Genomic DNA, 18809 nt, shown 5'->3' with positions numbered 1-18809 from the left:
ACTAATATGATAGAAGACAATAAAAAAAGATGAATCGATGAACGAATACTACATGCTTGAATTTAAAACAATTTACATAGATAAAATACTATATAAATAATCATTACAAATGATCTTGAATCGAATAGCATGCAAAATAAAACATCTATTTTCAGTTGACAATATACATACAAAATGAAAGAAAACTTAAATAATATACAAAACATGAAAGGTTCTTAAATAACAAAAGAATATGTAATAAAATATGTTTTTGTGTAATGAACTATATACATAATAGGTTCTTTTTAATTTATATATGTATATGTATAAAAATGATTTAAAAGGAAATGTACGATGAAATACATAAAATAATAGAATATCAACAATGCATGTAAAAACATAATGTTCAACCATTCAAAACTGATAATATAGGAAACATTTATGTATATATAAGTATGAAAATAAATTTATAACAAAACAATATAAACAATATACAAAACAATATGGAAACAATTTGAAAACTATTTAATATGAAAAAATTACAAATGAGCAACATATGGGTTTGAAATGATTTGCATATAAAAATAAGACTAATAAATAATATTAAAGTAAACATTGTGGAAGAAGAGATTTGGAGCAAATAACATACCAAAAATATATATTTTTAAAAAAACAAAATATATCTACTTAAAGGTGGTGATATATACAATAATGAAAATCAATGTATATATATAATGAAGATATAATAAAGATAAAGAATAAACAATATACATGATGAATAGCAAACCAATATATGATAAAACAATATATACATGAAATAATTTTAAATAACAAGGAAATTATAAAACATGTTTTAGAGAATAAATTATATACGTAATAAATTTGAAAAGAAATACAAATAAATAGATTTAAAAGAAATTATGTGTAAAATAACATAGAACTAATAATGTGTACAAAATAAACTACACTTATCATAAATCATACATTATTAATATAAATTAAACGTAAATTAAATATTATACAAAATTTTGACACAATATGATATACAAAGTAATTTTAAGATAATAGTTTAATAATAAAAGAGTGAATTATCAAAATAATTTAAAATGTATATGAAAATAAAATAAATGCTAAACAATTAAAAGATAATGAACTAAATTAAAAGGACTCAATTAAAATACGATTAAAATGAATAGGCTAGTTTATAAATAAAATAATCAAAAGAGGGCCAATGCGTGATGCGCGTCAATGTAAAAGGACTAGAATTGGAAATAACCCAAGTTCTAAAACGCAGAGCAGAGACACAGACTAAAGCGCAAACACGCACAAATTACAGGGCTAATTTAAAAAATGAAGCGGAATAGATAAGGCGTGATTGAATGCACACGCAAAAGGAGAGGACTTAATGCATAATTAACCCTCCAAGGCCAAAAGCGCGGGTCTCGTTCGAACGTGGGCCAGGTCATCGGGTTGGTGCTCTTAAACGGCACCGTTTTGAAGCCATAGGAATTGGCCTAAAACGACGTCATTTCCTTCGTTTTATAGAAACCAAAATTTAAACAAACCCTAAACTGATTCTTGGCCATTTGAAAAGAAAACAAAACAGATCCTAAAGCCCCTTTTCTTCCCTTCTCATTCGGCCGAATCAAGAGGCGCCCTTGGACTGCCGTTTGGCCTCCATGTTTAGCCGCCGGTCATCACGCTAAAGCCTAATCAGGCTCTGTCCAATCACGAATCCAAGGCTACGCTCAAAGATCTCAGAATCAACACCCAAACTCCGATTGCAACGAAGCCAGTGAGGATTCGAGGGAACCAAAAACGAAGGTAAGCCCCTTTTTTTTCTTTCGAATATATGAACACAAAACCCAGGCGAACGAAACTAAAAGAAATCCGAGATTTTAATCAGAAAATCACCTTGATCGATTTTATATATTTGATTGTTCTTTTTTTGTTGAATCTATTCGTAGTCTCAATACAATGATTTTTTTAGGCCTTTATAGGCGAAAAAGGAAGAAAATAAGAGAAAAATAATACAATATTCCCTATTTGCTACTGCCCCGCTGTTTTTTTTGTTCGTATTTGTTCTTTTGCCTTGTCTGTTTGCAGGTACGGAGTGCGTGCTTGGCGTACGAGGGTTGTGCTGGCGTACGGAGGCCAGGGTTGGCGTGGATGGAGGCGCTGGGGGGCTCGGACTGCTGCGGCGCAAGTAGACAGCTAGGGCTCTGTCTAATTTTAATATTTTGGGCCTATTGGGCCTTGTAAGTGTGGGTTAGGTTTAATTGTTGGGCTAGGGGTTATGTAGCTGGTTTGGGGCTGTTAGTTTGGGCTATTGGTTTTTATAATTGGACTGTGTTATTATTATTATTATTTATTTATTTTATATATATAGGTTTGGGATTTGTTTTAGCGGGCCCGGGCCAAAATTGGTCGTTACATTTATTATCCACATTCAAATAACTTATAAAAAAAAAGTAATTCCTAAAATACGATGGTATGAGAATTTTTTTTTTTTTTTTTACAAAAAGTATTCTTGCAATTTTCCTTTTATGTTAGAGTCATTTCCATGAAATGTATAAGAACAAATAAAAACTAAATCTATAATTATTAATCTATTAAACACAATTGCTTAATTTGAAGTGGAGATGCATAATCTTAAGACAAGTAAGCTTATGTATAAATTAAAATTTGAAGGACAATTTAAGGTATTTCTTACTCTCTCTCTCTCTATCTTTTTTTTTGTTCAAATAGAAAGAAAAAAAAAGAAAAGAAATAAGAAGAAAAAGGAAAAGAGAAACATGTCTATTATTTGTATCATGTTGGTATTATTTTTAAGTAGTAATAATATTCAACGTATTATATATTTATCTGAATTTATATGTTTATAATCTATTTTATATTAGATTTCTACACATTCATCAGTTGTGTTTTTTCTTTTTCGGTGTATTAGTTCAATAAAAATACCATGGAGGCCTTTATATTAGAAGTTTGATTGTATTTTGTTTTCTTTATTAAAAAAAATTAGCAAATTGATCCTAATACGTTAGATTAAAGAGCAAATTGGGCCTTTTGTTAAAAACACCATCAATTTCTACTAACAAAAATTGGTTTCTACTGCCAGCAAAACGTACATGTGGCACACCACGTCTCATTATCTGGTTATTCCGTCGGGTATGTCAATTTTTATATGTACAAATAGATGAAATTTTTAACAAAAAGGACTGATTTACTCTTTGATCTAATGAACATGGACTAATTTGTCCATTTTTTAAAGTAGATGAACAAAACGCAATCTAACTTTAGTATAGAGATCTTTGCGATACTTTTACCTAATTGTGTCATATATCCGAAATTATCAAGTCTAATTAACATTATTAAAATAATTTTCACTTTTATGTCATGCATCATCATATTCTTTTGCCAAAAATATATTCTAGATATTATATACTTATATAAATTGACACATTAAACTTGCGTTTGGAAAGTCATCTAATAATCGTATTTGTATTCTATTACACATAATAATTATTTTTATGTAGATTTTAACATATTCATGTAATTGAATTATGCTTATGTTATTTTTGGTATAATGATTTATTTGACCCTTCAACTTTACAAAAAAAAAAAACATTTTAGTTTTCATTTTTCTTGTCTTTTAACCATTAAGCTTACATTTTTTGTCAAATCACCTAAAATGAATGAAAAGTTTAATGTTTTTAACTTTGTTAACGTTACATACACATGTCACGTGAATGACATGTCAACGTTTAATTAATTTTTAAAATTTAAAACTCAAAAAATATAAAACTGTTTTAAATATTAAAATCATTAAAATTATTAAAAATATAAAAGTTATATTTTAAATTTTAAAAATTAATTAAATGCTAATGTGTCATCTATGTGGCAATCCACATGTATACCACATTAGCAAAATTAATAAACATTAAATTTTCTATCCATTTTGAAGTGATTTGACAAAAATACAAATTCAAGGGCTAAAAGAGGTGAAAAAAATTAATGGAAGGCTAAATGACTATTTTTTGTAAAATTGGAGGGCCAAAAAATCATTATATCTTATTTTTTTGATACAATATCGGGGTAGAGAATGGAGATTACACGGTTTAAACCCATACCAAACGAGTTCTAGCAAGAGCTTTAACCTTCCATAAAAACCAAGATATGTTTATGTTATTTTTATATGATTGAGTCTTAGTTATTTTTATCATGTTATGTTGATATATATCCTGATAAAATTTGATTGTCTATATTTAGAAAATTCATAATTTTGTACAAAATATTCTATAATGATTGCAGTTAATTATTCATCTGAATTCTCTTTAAAATTTTTTATTGTACAAATTTATTATAAAATATAATTTCAAATCTAATCACATATTGGCAGTGAAGCGAATATGTTGATTGTGGTAAATAATAAGTAGAAAGAGTCACGGATGAGACGAGGGCAGAAGTAGGACCATGCTATCAAGAATTCAAGACTATTATTATTGCAATAACAATAATAATGACATGATTACAAATTTATTTGCTCTTTTTGGTCCCTCCATTCACGGTCTTGCTGGTTTGCACCAATATGATGCATAGAATATATATACATGTTATCTTCATCTTCAACTTCATTATATCTACTTGATCCTAAGATTTTTGTGGACTTCAATCATTTCTGAAAACTTGAATAACTTTTTACCCCCCCGCAGAGAAATTCCACAGATATCCTGTTTTCCATCTTTTAGAACCTATGCTAAGATCAGGCAGTAATAATAAAAGTTGAAGACAATTGTATACCATCATAATAATAATGGTATGGACAGAGAAAAACTTGCCTTGTCCAAAAGACAAAAACTCACATGTCATGCATTGTTTCCTTGGAACAGAACCCCTTTGCAACCCTAAACCATAAAAGAGGTGTCTCCATTTCTCATCTAAAAACACTGATAAAAGGTTAGCAACTTTATGACACAATTAACAAAAATGGCAACTAATCCGGTCGCATACACCATGCATGTGATTATGGTTTAAAATGGTAAATTGTAGCCAAAGGCAAGAACCAACCCTCATGTTAGCACATATTATCGATCATATGATGTTGGGTTCAACATGTGCAAGATATTTAACCTAATGGGACGAAGAAAGTGAATTCGATTTGATAATTTTAGTTCCAGATGGTTATATTGTATTTATGGCTTCATTTTGTTTCTGTCGTTTATGGTCCAAACTCCATCCTATCTTCTCTGAGCCTGGGTAGATAGATATTGTGTTATTGGGCCCAAACAGTACTGGGAGTCACCTCAGTTCTTATTATTCATTTTAATGCCTCACAAAATAATATGATAACACAAATATCTGAATGTGTCAAATTTTTATACTATAATAAGAGTTGTTAATGCATTAAATTTTAATAAGATTTAAAAATTGTCATTCATCAAAATTTACATAAATATAAAAAGGAGGGATGTTTCAACCATGAATTTATTGATATAATTGTATATGTTAAGTCTATCATATTAATTTTAAATATTGTATATAGTGATACTTATTGAACAATTAAAAGTTCTTATATAAAAAATAGTTAAAAATTTTAATTTGATAGAAAATAAAATATAATAATTAAATTATTAAAATATTAATCATACAAACATAGTTTAAAAAATTCTTCGATATTTATAAACTATATTTTATTTTTAAAAACCATAAAGGATAAAATGTGGAAATTTGGCTCTAATTTATAGCAGGAAAAAAGGAGGAGGAAAGTACATGCAATTATGTGATATCAAAATTCAAAGAAAAAAACATCCGTAGAAGTAAAAGTTTCTTTTATTTTTTAAAGCCTATGGAGCTCAGCTAGAAAAATCTACTTTTGTCCTTTCCCTTTAATGAAAGGTGGGCCAACTCTCACATTTTGAATTTTGGACAAAAAATCTGAATAAAATATTTCATTTCCAGCTTTGTTTGGGCAGATTTTTGGGTAATAGCTGATAAACTTGGAGATTTTAAGTGTCTATATATCTATAATAACTTTAATTATTTTAGAGATATTTTAATATGATTAAAATTTCAATTTTAATCTATTTAAATATACTTTGTGTCTTTATTTTGAAATGTCAAAATGTAGTAGTATATTAGTTTTGGTGAGAGTTTTGTAGTAATCATGAAAGTATTTTATATCCCTTTTGTGAATGTCCTTTAAATTTAAGAGTTTTATTTACTGATTTGCTTTTTAAGATTTTGAGTTTTGTATTCAAAATTTTAAATTAATTTTGGATTTTGAATTTTGTATTCGAGTTTTAAATTAATTTTCTCTATATTATATTTTGATTTATTTACTCATTTAGTAAAAAGTTGAAAACTCATTTACTTATAGTTTTTCACTTTAAAATTTTTTCATATAAAATATTTATATTCATTATTCACAATTTTATAATGTAACTAATGACTTTATATTGTAATTATTTCTCCAAGTTCTTTTTGTTTGCTTTGGGATGCTATGGCTTCAATTTCAAAGTCAGCCTTGTTTGCTTCCTGGGTTTTTATATGCTCGGTTTCTTTTCTTTTCACCAAAAATATTAGTATTAATATTTTTAAAAATCCTCATTCATAATATCATAAAAATATAATAAAATGTATGAATCATGTGCAAAAATAAGTGTGTAAATTTAAAAAAAAATCAAAGCTAACACTGTTATTAAAATAAAAATATTTCACAAGTGACTTACAAGGATGTTATATGTGTTAAATAAAATAAGATTGTAACCTAATACATATTCATATTCTGTACTCATTTGATCCTCAATCTTCTTAAAATGAAAAAATTTTCATTTTGACTACTTAAAATTTTAAAATTTTAAATTAATAAAGATAAAATTATATTTTAACTCCGTTAAAAATAATAGATTTTAACTTAATATTTTAAAATTATATTTTACTATTATAAAATTATAATTTAATTTCTATCCCTAAATAAAATTTTTACTTTACCCTAATACATATATTCCGAGATTCAAAAGTAACAAAAAGAAAATGTCATTCAATACGTGTTTGGAATCCCAAAATTATTTTCAAAAGAAATTACGAGGACGAATCAGTGTGACTCAGCGGAAATCATGACTCCGATCGTTTCACTGTTTATTGCAGGGACAATTTTTAGCCCCATTTTGGAACACTTCCAAATTTCAATGGATTTGTGGCGCAAACTAGTAGCCAACATATCCGCCCATGCAATTTTAGCCACAAAAAATGAGAAAATATTTGACACCATGAAAGTCACATTTGAGCATATGATCATGTATGTTATTCTTTATAAAGATACAGACAGCACCTAGACGAATCAACAAAACCATAATAATAATAATCTCAAGAGTTTATCAGGGAACTCTGGGATTTTATCTATATTAGAGGAGAATTGAGCAAAAGCAAGCAACGGATTCACTTGTTTGGTATTTGTAGATATGTATATTACCAGTTGAGAGCTCTGAAAGTAGGTGAAAAGATTGGAAAGCGACCAATGAGAATCCAATAGCCGTTGCCATGAAAATATCTTCGTTGGTACAATTGTTAAGACCCCATGATTGTTCATTATCACCGACCACGTCTCTCTTTTACTACTGTCTCATAAGAAAGAAGACACCAATTTAAATACATGAAATATGAAACCGACAAAAAAGTTCAAAATAACTACCAAGTGATCATTGCTGTGTTTTCTTGCAACTGGCTCCTAATTTTGTCCATTTTCAACTGCTTCAGGAGAACAATCTACACTCATTTAAGGCCAAGAAAATAATTAAACGAGTGTAGCCAATTAAATTAATGAATTAAATATTTTCTGGATAGTACACAGGGTGTTTTTCATGGGGTTAAACGAAAGAAGGGGGAAAAAAACCAAGAACCTTGAAACCAAGTCATGACGGTGACCACCATAGGTCCTATAATCTACAGCTGCAAAACCTAACCAGAGATGGAGAAAGATAAGCAGTGAAGTTATTATTAAAGTGGGGAAAAAATGGAATGGCAGATGAAGAAAAGAGGTTAGAAACACCAGTAACAAGAGTGATTTTCCACGGGCACGGTTCTTGGTATGCAATTCCCCCTATCCTGTCAATAACAAGAAAGCATAAAAGCAATGATGATGATGACATATCTCTTTTTTGAAGACCCGTTTGATGAAAAATATTAGGGATGAAGTAAAAGAAACATGCTGGATGTGATAAGACCTCCCACCAAAGAGAATCTGTCACCGAGGGAATGGCATTCTAGTGCTTATAAGTAGCTATACTATGGAATCTAGGTGTTTATTTTCTGTACTTCGGACTTGAACACAAATAGCCCAACCGGTCAGCCAACACATTCACATTCACATCTTAATCTCTAGCAAGTTCAGTTCCTGGTATATCTAACTCTAAAAATTTCTCATTCAATAATTCTTCCCAAAATCCTTCATCAAGTTCTTTGTCATGGCTCTCTCGATGCTCATGCCCATTTTGGGATTCCTCTTGCCCCCTTCTTGTCCTACCATAACCTTGCATTTCCAGTGCAAGTGCTTCCAATTCTGTTACTTGGTATCCATAATCACCAAATTCTAAAGGTTTAGTTTTAACAGGATTCGTCCCATCGCTACCGCGGCTTGATTCACCTACGTCTACACCAAGAGGTAGTTGAACGATTGGCCGCATCCTTTTCCTAGACATCGCTTCTTCAAGGTCCTTTGTTCTCTCCTTTTGTTGCATTAACTGCTGCAGAAATGACGGATTCTGTATTGCTCTTGCCAAGAAAGACATCATTTGCTGCTGCTTCTTTTCTGTGCATTGCAGCCTTTCTTCGATGGCCTGAATATAAGCTCGAGTGCTCAGTTGCTGCTGTCTTAGCTTCACTAATTCCATCGTTAAGACCTGATTGTCACGCCTCAAACGATCAACTTCTCCATCTAGTCCAAACCTGCCAACTTCAACACAAGGACCAAGAGATTGTTGAGATGTTGGGAGCTGAGATGTTGTGGTCTTCCTTCTCCTAATACTCTTTAGAAGATCCCTTTGGCCTCTGACAAAACCTTCATTGGCAAACTCCCATTTGTCTGAATCAATCTTTCTAAAACCCTGCAGGAAAATGAAAAATTCCAAACTATCAACTTATCAACCATCAAAGATTCAGGGCAAATTAAATCACACAATTACCAATCAAAAACTTGAGACAGAAGAAACAAAAAACTTGTTTTTAATTTCATTGACGACAGAGATAGACTATGTAAACGATTCAATCACTTGACAAAGAGCATGCAGACAATACACTTAATAAACAAATCCTTTATTTCCGAGTCTTGCCATCCAAGAATAATTGGGCAAGGTCCCACTTCCAAAAGAACTATTGGGGGTGAAAAAATAACAACCAAAAAGACCAAGTGAGCAACCATTTTTGCTCCAGAGTTTGGACTGAAAACAGGCTTTAATCCCAGAGCAGTTATGAATTAATTCGCGTAAAATGAAAGATATCTGAAACAGGGAAATTTTAGAAGACACACACACACAAGAAGAAGAAGAAGAAGCAGTAATGCAGTAATATTTGGGAGAAATAAGGATTTAAAACAGAAGATTCAAAATTGAGAACAGAAATTAAGGGATAAGATAAGAAACACTTACATAAGTATTGAGCTGCCTAACAAAACTAGAGAAATTATTGTGCTTGAAATATCTAGGGAGGAGATTAGTGGAGAAAGAGTGAGGATCCCATACAATAAAGCTGCTGCCTCCGCTGCTCCAAGAAACTATGTAGTTAGTACTAGGATCATCCACCATGTCGAAGGTCTTGGTAAGGAATGGCGGCGGCCCTGAATCGTGGAGACCCTCTACCGGTTGCGGCAGCTCCATCATCCGTGGCGCATCATCGTCGGACTGTGAATAACTTGAACTCGGGTACTCTTCCTTTACCGGAAAATATGGATTCATGGTGTAAAAAGAAACTTTCTTCAAAGAACACGACTTGATGTAATTCCTTGTTGAATTTGATTTCTTGTTTTGGCGATTTATAAGTTTATCGCTGAAGTTTTGTTTTGATCAAACGCAGAGGGGTCGAAAGGAAAGAAAAAAATTGGGAACTTTAGAACAGGGGACGGTTCCTATATTCCAAACTAACGTCTTGAAAGAAAAAGAAGAAGGTGTATCCAAAGAGAACTGATACGATTATAGATTTTATTGTGGTGGACGGATTCTTGTTTGGGAAGGTAGTTTATGCCGTTATAGTCCAGTATGGTAGTTATATAAAGAAAAAGGAAAGAAAAAAGGGAAAAGCTAATAAATCCGCGTAAATAAAGGGATTAAGTACAGATATTATGTAATATAATAGATTAGATATGTCATATGTGTATAGACTCACACCCTTTTTTTTATTGGTTTTATCTGTGTGTAATTATAATAACGTGATGAAATTAACTTTTTTTTAATTAAATATAAATAAGCTTCTTCTTCTTTTTTTTTTTAAAATGAATTTAGATCGTGTATCATTCTCCTTCATTGGATTTGGGCTAGCAAGAGTCAGCCAGATTTTGTGTGGTCATTAGAAAGTTCTGGAACTTGAAGGGCAATGTGTGGTGCAATACCCATTTTTAATTTGAAATTACTTGCCAGCAACCCAATTGAGGAGGTTAATTGAAGGTTTTTTTTCAGTTAAACGTTGGTTGTTTTGTGAATAGAGATGATCATGAATTGGGTCGATTTTATGTAAAGTAATTAAATTAATTTTCTAAGTTTGAGTTTGAGTTTGAGTCGGTCTGAAAAATGAGTTTATTTTTTTGTCCAAGTCCAACTCAATTTAAGAAAAGTAAACTTGAGCTTAATTTGACTTGTACATATTTGATTTTTAATATTAGTTTTTATTTAAAAGGGTCAAATATAAAATTGGTACTCGAATTTATCCACTTCTCCTAAATTGGTACTTATAAATTTTCTTAGTCCCGGATTGGTACCTGAACTTTTTTTTGTCAACTGAATTGGTACTCGAGTCTAACGCCGTTAACTTTTTACTGACGTGGTAGCGCTAGCCAATCACGCGCTGCCACATGGTGTCCTCTTGTACCTCTTTTCTTTTCCCTCATTTTCTTTTCTTATTTTTGTTTTTCTTTTCTGGCTACTTCTACACTTCATCTTTTTTTCTTTTGTCAAAAACCTTCAAAATTTTCCCTCATTTTCTCACCATCCGATCACCACCAAAATCACATCTTCTAAACCCTTTTCGTCTTCATTCTCATTTCCCAGTCACCTGTTACGGGCTAGAAAGTAAGTAGGGAAAAAGGAGAATAAAAGATATAGGAAGAAGTTAGTTATTATCAGTTAGTTCATTTAAGTAAAAAGGGGAGTTTTAATTCTAAGAAGTGAACAACAAAATGGGGCATAGGAGGTAAGTTAGACGGTGCATTTGGATTCAACAGAAATTGCCATGTCATTTTTCTAGTTAGTTTTCTCTTTTAAGCATGGGTTGTATGGGAAAAATAATTATCAAATTACGGAATGAAAAACTCAGTATTCTTCCTCATCTAAGTGACTCTCTCTTCTTTTCTATTCTCTCTGCCTTCTTCGTCTCTTTTCTAATTCAACTTTGAGCACACAACAAAGGTATCAGAGCTTTCACGATCCCTGTGATGGCTGTTGACAGTGTTTTAACACGCCTACAAAAGGAGGTTGGTGGTATGCAGTAGGAGATTTCCAAAATTCAAGAGGAGATGGTTCGTTTAGAGACTAAGATGGAGACTCGGTTCCAAGAATTCAAGGATGAGTTCCATGGGGACTTCCAGGCCTTGCTAAGTCAGTATTTCGGATCTCCACCAAATGGACCTCCAGCTAATGGGGCTACGGACAAAGAAAAGGGGGTCTTAAGATCTCCTCTTGGGTTTTTGCCTAAGGACAAGGAGTTACCACAGGCTCTATTGGAACCAAATGCTGTTGATGCGAGTAGCGTGCATCTAAGGAATCAGGCATATGTGATGGGAGCATCTGCGAAGGACAATTACTTGGAAGAAGCATTCAAATTACGTAATCTTTTGGTTGAATTTAATGAGGTTATGGAGTAAGGCCACCTACAATTTTAGGAGTTCGTGAGTACATCTTTACGAGAAGTGTTTCTTCTTTAGCTTGGTTCATGTCAAATCAAGAAACAAGCCTTGTCACCATTGGTCAAAGAGTTCTTGCAAGACCACTCAAGGTTCATTTTCATTATGGTTATCTAGATATGTTCGATAGTATCTTTCAGGCATCAACAAGGGTTCTTGTGGCATCAACTTGAGCGAGGACATCTTTGCTGGTTTTAACTCAACCTTGAGACGAGGGAACATTACTCATCATGAATATATTCAGGTTGGGAAAGGTAGGGATGTTGGGTTAAACCAAATCTCACTTTTTGAAGCGAAAGTGGCTCGTGGTAACGGAGAGCAGACACTCAGCAGAGATATCTACAGATTAGGCCATCGTTTTGACTTTTTTCGTATGTTGTCCGGCTACTTTACCATTGTTGGATTTTATTTCAGCTCAATGTTGGTTGTCTTTACAGTCTACTTTTTCCTGTATGGAAGACTTTATTTGTCATTGAGTGGTTTAGAAGAGGCAATACTAAAGTATGCTTCAGCCAGGGGAAATAATTCTCTAAAGGCAGCCATGGCTTCACATCCTATAGTTTAATTAGGTATCTTAACAGTACTATCCATGGTCATGGAGATTAGATTGGAGAGAGGATTTAAAACTGCATTAGGTGATATCATAATTGTAATGACCCGAATTTTACTGTTACCGAAAAAGTGTATTTTCGGGTCTCCGTTTCTGAAAAATGGATTCGTAAATATTTATTAAAAATATTTACGAAGTAAAATGAGTGGTTAATTAGAGTTTAATTAAGTGAATTTAATTTAATTAAGAGTAATTAAGTAAAAGGACCAAATTGAATAAAGTGTGAAAGTTGAATTATAGATTAAAAGAAAATAAAAAGGACTAAAAGGGAAATTATACAAAAGTATAAATTGAGGCGGTTTATCGTGAAGAAAATCTAAGATTTTTTTATGTTTAGTATATTATTATATTATTATATAATAAAGATACTTTATGTTTTAATTATATTATATTATATTATATATATAAACTAAAGAAGCAAATGAAAGGAAATAGAAACAGAATGAAACGAAACAGAGGGCACGGGAGAAAAAGAAAGAAAGAAGGGGAGAAAAGGGAAAATTGAAGGTTTGAAGCTTTAAGCTTTAATAGGTAAGTCAATCAAGCCCTTTTTACTTAATTTTGATGTTTTAGAAGTTTTAGAACAAAGTTTTGATGAAATTAAGTTGATATTTTGATAGTTATTAGATTTATAGATATTTTCCATGTTAAATAAAATGATGAATTAAGGGCTAAATCGATAGAAATTCAAGTTAAAAATGATACAAGGATTGAATTGTAAAGTGATTCATAAGTTTTATGCTTTAAGGACTAAATTGAAAGAATTTTGAAATTATGGTTTTATGATGAAAAATAGATAATTATGTCTAATTTTGGTTAAAATTGAGTAGAAATAAAGTATGAATTAAGATAGAAAAGTAAGTGAATTTAGTTAGAATTAAATTGAAATTAAAGTAAATCAACATTTTGTACTAAGACTATTTTGGACAGCAGCAGTAGTCTAAGTTTGAAAAATCATCAAAAATTGTATAAATCGAATTAGAGGATGAATAAAATATGGAATTAAATATTATTGAGTCTAGTTTCTTATAGAAGAAACTATATAAGCAATTGGATTTTAAATTATGAGATATAATGAATTTTTGAGACAAGGTCAGAATGAATTCTGGTTCCCCTGTTTTGACTTTGGAAAATCGCCAAAAATTGAATAAAAATAATTAGAGGCTTAAAGTTATATTTTTAGAATCCCTAATGAGTATATTTTCAGGAGAAATCAACGGGAATATTATCCGAGTTCTTTACTATGAGATAATTAATTTTTAGTGAAGAAGGGATGAAACTGTCAGACAGCAGAATAGGGGTGAATTTGAAGAATAAACTGTACTTAATGGCTAAACCAAAAATTCTGAAAATTTTATTGTAAGAATATTTGTGAGTCTAGTTTCAGGAAAAATTAGCGGATCTTAATTTAGAATTCTGTAACTCAAGATATGAATTAGTAATGTATTAATGGTTATGAATTGTATTAATTTCGTAGTCAATGTGGTACCGGAAATCTCGGCTAAGAAAGGACAAGACAAAGTCAACGAGAGTTAGCTCGAAAATTACGGTTTGTATTTCTATAATCTGAACTTAGTTATTATTTGTTATATTTATATACATATGGCAATTGTTAGTGTTAGAATTATGATGTTTTACAATTGGAGCGAATTAATTTTGGTATGCGATGAATTTATTGAATTTATATTGATTGAAATTATTTTGATTGAATTTATATTGATTGAATTATAGAATATATATGATTTATGTAGAAATTTGAATATTGAATGAATATTATATTGAAAAATATATTGATTGGAAATATGAGGAAATTGATATGAATATATAAGATTGTGATATTTGAATATTTGATATTGAAAAGTGAATTGAATTGTATTGAATTATGAATTAATGTGAATAATTGAAATATATTGTTGAATTGAATGAAATTGTATGGATTGTGAAAATGGATGAACATATGTGATTATCAGAATGGTATATTGATGAAAGAATTATTAAATTGAGAAAGTGAATGAAATGCCCTATTAACTAGTCGGGCTGAGTCGGATATAATTGGCATGCCATAGGATCTGGAAGTGTACGGGATTTGCCGGCTTTATCGATCAGGCACTTTATGTGTCGTGTATCAGGCACCTCGTGTGTCATATCAGGCACCTCGTGTGTCGTTTTAGGCACTTTATGTGTCGTATACTGACCAGGTACTATGTACCGTTTTAGGCACAATGTGCCGTACTGGTGTATTTGGGTTGGAATCCGTGTATCCGTCAAAGTCCGGGTTTGTTAATAGGGGTAAATAAGTGAAAGATAAATCAAATAAATTTGATTGATCAAGCTATTGAAATGAAACGAGAAATTGAATTGAGAATTGAAAATTTAGATATGAAATTGAAAATATGAACCAAAGGTTCATGAAATGATTGGAGTTCGCATTGATGATATATGATGCCACTTGATGAATTGAAATGTGATTTGAGATATATGAATCGTATGTATATACTAAAAGCTATCAGGGATAATAAGTTGATATGATATAAATGAAATTGACTGTTATTGAAATGAATTAAAATGGAATATGATTGATAAGTGTATAGTTGAATATAGTTTAATGATATTGAATTGTGAGTAAATTAAGGAAAGCTATACCGAGTAGTAAGTGAAAGAATGGAGTAAATAATAATGGATTTAGTTAAGAATTGAACAATTATGTTATTGTGTTTATTATATGATTTGTATAAAATTTATATGGTAAGTAGTTGAAATTTATCTATGAATAAATAATTGAATAATTGTAATTGTTATTATGATCTTAAGTATTTGTTATATTATTAATTGTTCGGATTATAGAAATACCATTGAGTATACCATACTCAACGTACGGTTTGTTTCAGTGCGCAGGTTAAGTAAAGATAGTACGTTGAATCAGCATCCCAAGACGATCCCGAATTCATTAAGGTAAAGTATGTTGAGTATTGATAATGGCATGTACCCAGGATGTTTAATGAGAGTCATTTAGGTTGTAAAAGTATTGATGAAATGAGTAAATTATGGTTGGCAACGGTATGTAGTATGAATTTTGAAATTTACTAAAAATTCGTAGTAATTCTAAATTAGTCCCGAATTGAATTTACTGTTCATATTGGACCGCGAAGGATCTTAAAACTAGGATGTGTGTGAATATTTATTTTAATTAATGACCGAAATTGGACTGTACTAACTGGTAATGTCTCGTAACCCTGTTCCGGTGACGGTATAGGGTTAGAGGACGTTACAATAATCATGCAGCTTCAGTTGCCATCCGTGTTCTTCACTTTCTCCTTTGGAACAAGAGTCCATTATTTTGAGCTCATTATTTTGCATGGTAGGGCTAAATACAAAGCAATAGGGAGTGGTTTTGTGGTGCGGCATGAGAAATTCGCAGAAGACTATCGCTTGTACTCAAGAAGCCACTTTGTAAAAGGGCTGGAGCTAATGGTATTGCTTATATGTTACAGGCTGTATGGTTCTGCAGCAGATGATGGTATCTCTTATGCACTCCTCTAATTTTCAATGGGGTTCTTAGTTTTATCCTTGCTGTTTGCTCTTTTCCTTCTGAATCTATCAGGATTTGAATGGCAACAGATAGTAGAAGATTAGGAAGACTGGTCAAAGTGGATAAGTTGCAGAGGTGGTATTGGAGTTTCCTCCGTTAAGAGCTGGGAATCTTGGTGGGAGGAAGAACAGGAGCACCTGCGCCACACTAGATTAATAAGACGTCTCTTTGAGATTATACTTTCAATACGCTTCTTCATTAACCAGTATGAAATTGTGTATCATCTAAACATGACCACCAGTAACAAATAAGGTATTCGACAGAGCATTGTGGTTTAAGGTTTTTCTTAGCTGGTCATTGGTACGGTGTTGATTATTTGGAAGATAGTGTCGATGGGGAGAATGAAGTTCAGTGCAGACTTCCAGCTAATGTTTAGACTTCTTAAGCTACTACTGTTTATTGGGTGTATAGTCACCATTACAATGTTCTTTTATTTCCTTAATCCCACAGTTGGAGATATCTTTCAGATCATACTAGCCTTTATGCCTATAGGATGGGCTCTTATGCAGATATCACAAGTATGCCAAACACTGGTGAAGGAAATAGGAATGTGGGGGTCAGTGAAGGCACTAGCAAGAGGGTATGAATACATGATGGGTGTGTTACTGTTTGCACCAATAGTTATAATGGCATGGTTTCCCTTCGTCTCAAAGTTCCAGACCAAGCTGCTATTCAACGAAGCTGTTACTGAAGTAGTAGTCAAATGGGTTGACTCTTTTCCTGATGATGTAGCATGGGAATCTTTAAACTTGCTTCAAACCAAATTTCCCCATTTTCATCCTTGAGGACAAGGAACATTTCTTTGGGAGGGAATATTGTTATGGGCTAGAAAGTAAGTAAGGAAAAAGGAGAATAAAAGATATAGGAAGAAGTTAGTTATTATCAGTTAGTTCATTTAAGTAAAAAATGAGAGTTTTAATTCTAAGAAGTGAACAACAAAACGGGGCGTAGGGGCTAAGTTAGACAGTGCGTTTGGGTTCAACAGAAATTGCCATGTCATTTTTCTTGTTAGTTTTCTCTTTTAAGCATGAGTCGTATGGGAAAAATAGTTATCAAATTACGGAATGAAAACTCAATATTCTTCCTCATCTGTGTGACTCTCTTTTCTTCTCTATTCTCTCTGCCTTCTACATCTCTTTTCTAATTCAACTTTGAGCACGCAACATCACCATCAACCAACCCCCACCACTTCTCCTCCCCTTTTCAAACTAACCCACAAAGATTGGCTTTCTTAATCGAAATCTTCAAAATCTTTGACAATCTTAAAGACTCAAATTTTCTCATTTCAGTTCATCATTTTTCTAAGGAAAAAAATAGAGAGAAAGTGACGGAAAAAAGAAAACTGATATCAAAATTCAAAAATCAACCCCAACATCCAATTTTCCATTTTTGTTTCTTTTTCTAGCTCTTATACAATTCAAGATTTTGAGGTAATGTGTGCAGTTTTTTTTTAAATGTTGCTCTGTGTATGATAAAATGCCTACCTAAAATTATCAAGTTTGTTTAACAGAAAATGGGTATTGATTTTTCATGATCATTTGGTGAATTTAGCACTAAAATGGACAATGATAGCTTGGATTCAATTATTGAAAACACCACTTAAGATTAAGAAATAGCTAAAACACTACTTAGATCCATCTATTTCAAAATCTCAGATTGAGAGCCAACTATTTTAAAATCATGTGGTTCTCGGAAGATGATGTTGGAAAGATATGTGATGGGCATCAAAACCACCAAATATAAATTCCTATGACAAAATAACATAAATAGCAGTATAAAGCAGTAGGGTCAAATCCACAGGGACAAGCTATCTAATTTTGCCTTTTTTCGTGACTAGAATCGTTGTCATGATCACAATCGTGCCCACGACCTGTGCGTAGCAGTGCTAAAAAAAAGGGGAGGGGGTTTAAATTGATAAAGATAATAAAATAAGGAGATAAAATAAAAACATATTTGAAATTGCAAAAAAATAAATTTAAGCAAATAAAGTAAATTGGTAAATAAAATAATTTTAAGCTTAGCCTTAGCTTCGGTATACTTCAATCTTGAATCGATCCTTGAAATAGATTTTTCTTTCCAAGCGATAAGTTGGTTATAGCAATCGAGGATCCCTCAAATTGCCAAGTCTTCCTCTCGTAGTCGATCCTGGTATCACCTGCAAACTGACCCTTGTCGAATTTCCAATCATGTGGCACGTACCTGCAATTTAGGACTTCGACAGCCTTACAATCTGAAAAGCCTAACTCGAATTAACGGCCTCAACCGTGTGGGTTGTTTAAATCCAATCATTATTTCTTTTAACGGAATCCAACTAGCTTTCTCCAATTGAACACACCAATTTGTTGACGGGATTTTAAATACAGCACAGCCGACTAACTTCCCAACTATACGCCAAACAATTCCAACCCAACATGCTTTTTGAATTGAAGTCGAATCACCTTTGAGAGACGAATTTGTACTATCTCATATACCAAAGAGATAGCGAATACCGAATTGCAAAATATTTAGTGTGCGTTCTCATCTCACAA

General features: G+C 31.8%; 1 protein-coding gene, 3 long non-coding RNA genes and 1 pseudogene across 5 annotated transcripts; 3 read left to right on the top strand and 2 right to left on the bottom strand.

The window, feature by feature from the left end:
* Window positions 1-1558: 1558 nt before the first annotated feature.
* Window positions 1559-2354, top strand: LOC108473220 (uncharacterized). The gene is made up of 2 exons (XR_001869689.2): window positions 1559-1803; window positions 2086-2354. It is a non-coding gene; the product is annotated as an uncharacterized LOC108473220 (long non-coding RNA).
* Window positions 2355-4307: 1953 nt separating this feature from the next.
* Window positions 4308-5080, bottom strand: LOC128283505 (uncharacterized). Its single transcript, XR_008273866.1, has 2 exons — window positions 4842-5080; window positions 4308-4735 (listed from the first exon to the last, which is right to left on the bottom strand). It is a non-coding gene; the product is annotated as an uncharacterized LOC128283505 (long non-coding RNA).
* Window positions 5081-7238: 2158 nt separating this feature from the next.
* On the bottom strand, window positions 7239-10305 carry LOC108472786 (heat stress transcription factor A-6b-like). 2 transcript variants are annotated; one of them, XM_053020910.1, is made up of 4 exons: window positions 9714-10305; window positions 7878-9080; window positions 7670-7743; window positions 7239-7595 (listed from the first exon to the last, which is right to left on the bottom strand). In XM_053020910.1, the coding sequence occupies exons 1-2, from the start codon at window positions 9924-9926 to the stop codon at window positions 8349-8351; spliced, it is 945 nt and encodes a 314-aa protein (XP_052876870.1). In that variant the 5' UTR covers window positions 9927-10305; the 3' UTR covers window positions 7239-7595; window positions 7670-7743; window positions 7878-8348. The 2 variants fall into 2 exon arrangements, with proteins under 2 accessions (XP_052876870.1, XP_017629830.1); XM_017774341.2 differs by having other exon boundaries at window positions 9621-10304.
* Window positions 10306-11695: 1390 nt separating this feature from the next.
* LOC108471471 (callose synthase 5-like) lies at window positions 11696-17066 on the top strand (annotated as a pseudogene).
* LOC128283515 (uncharacterized) lies at window positions 13095-15782 on the top strand. Its single transcript, XR_008273876.1, has 2 exons — window positions 13095-13223; window positions 15588-15782. It is a non-coding gene; the product is annotated as an uncharacterized LOC128283515 (long non-coding RNA).
* Window positions 17067-18809: the final 1743 nt, after the last annotated feature.

The sequence above is a fragment of the Gossypium arboreum genome, chromosome 11, assembly GCF_025698485.1.
Source record: "Gossypium arboreum isolate Shixiya-1 chromosome 11, ASM2569848v2, whole genome shotgun sequence".
NCBI classification, from domain to species: Eukaryota; Viridiplantae; Streptophyta; class Magnoliopsida; order Malvales; family Malvaceae; genus Gossypium; species Gossypium arboreum.
The sequence above is the reverse complement of the archived record's forward strand: the minus strand, read 5'-3'. Positions and strand labels throughout refer to the sequence as shown.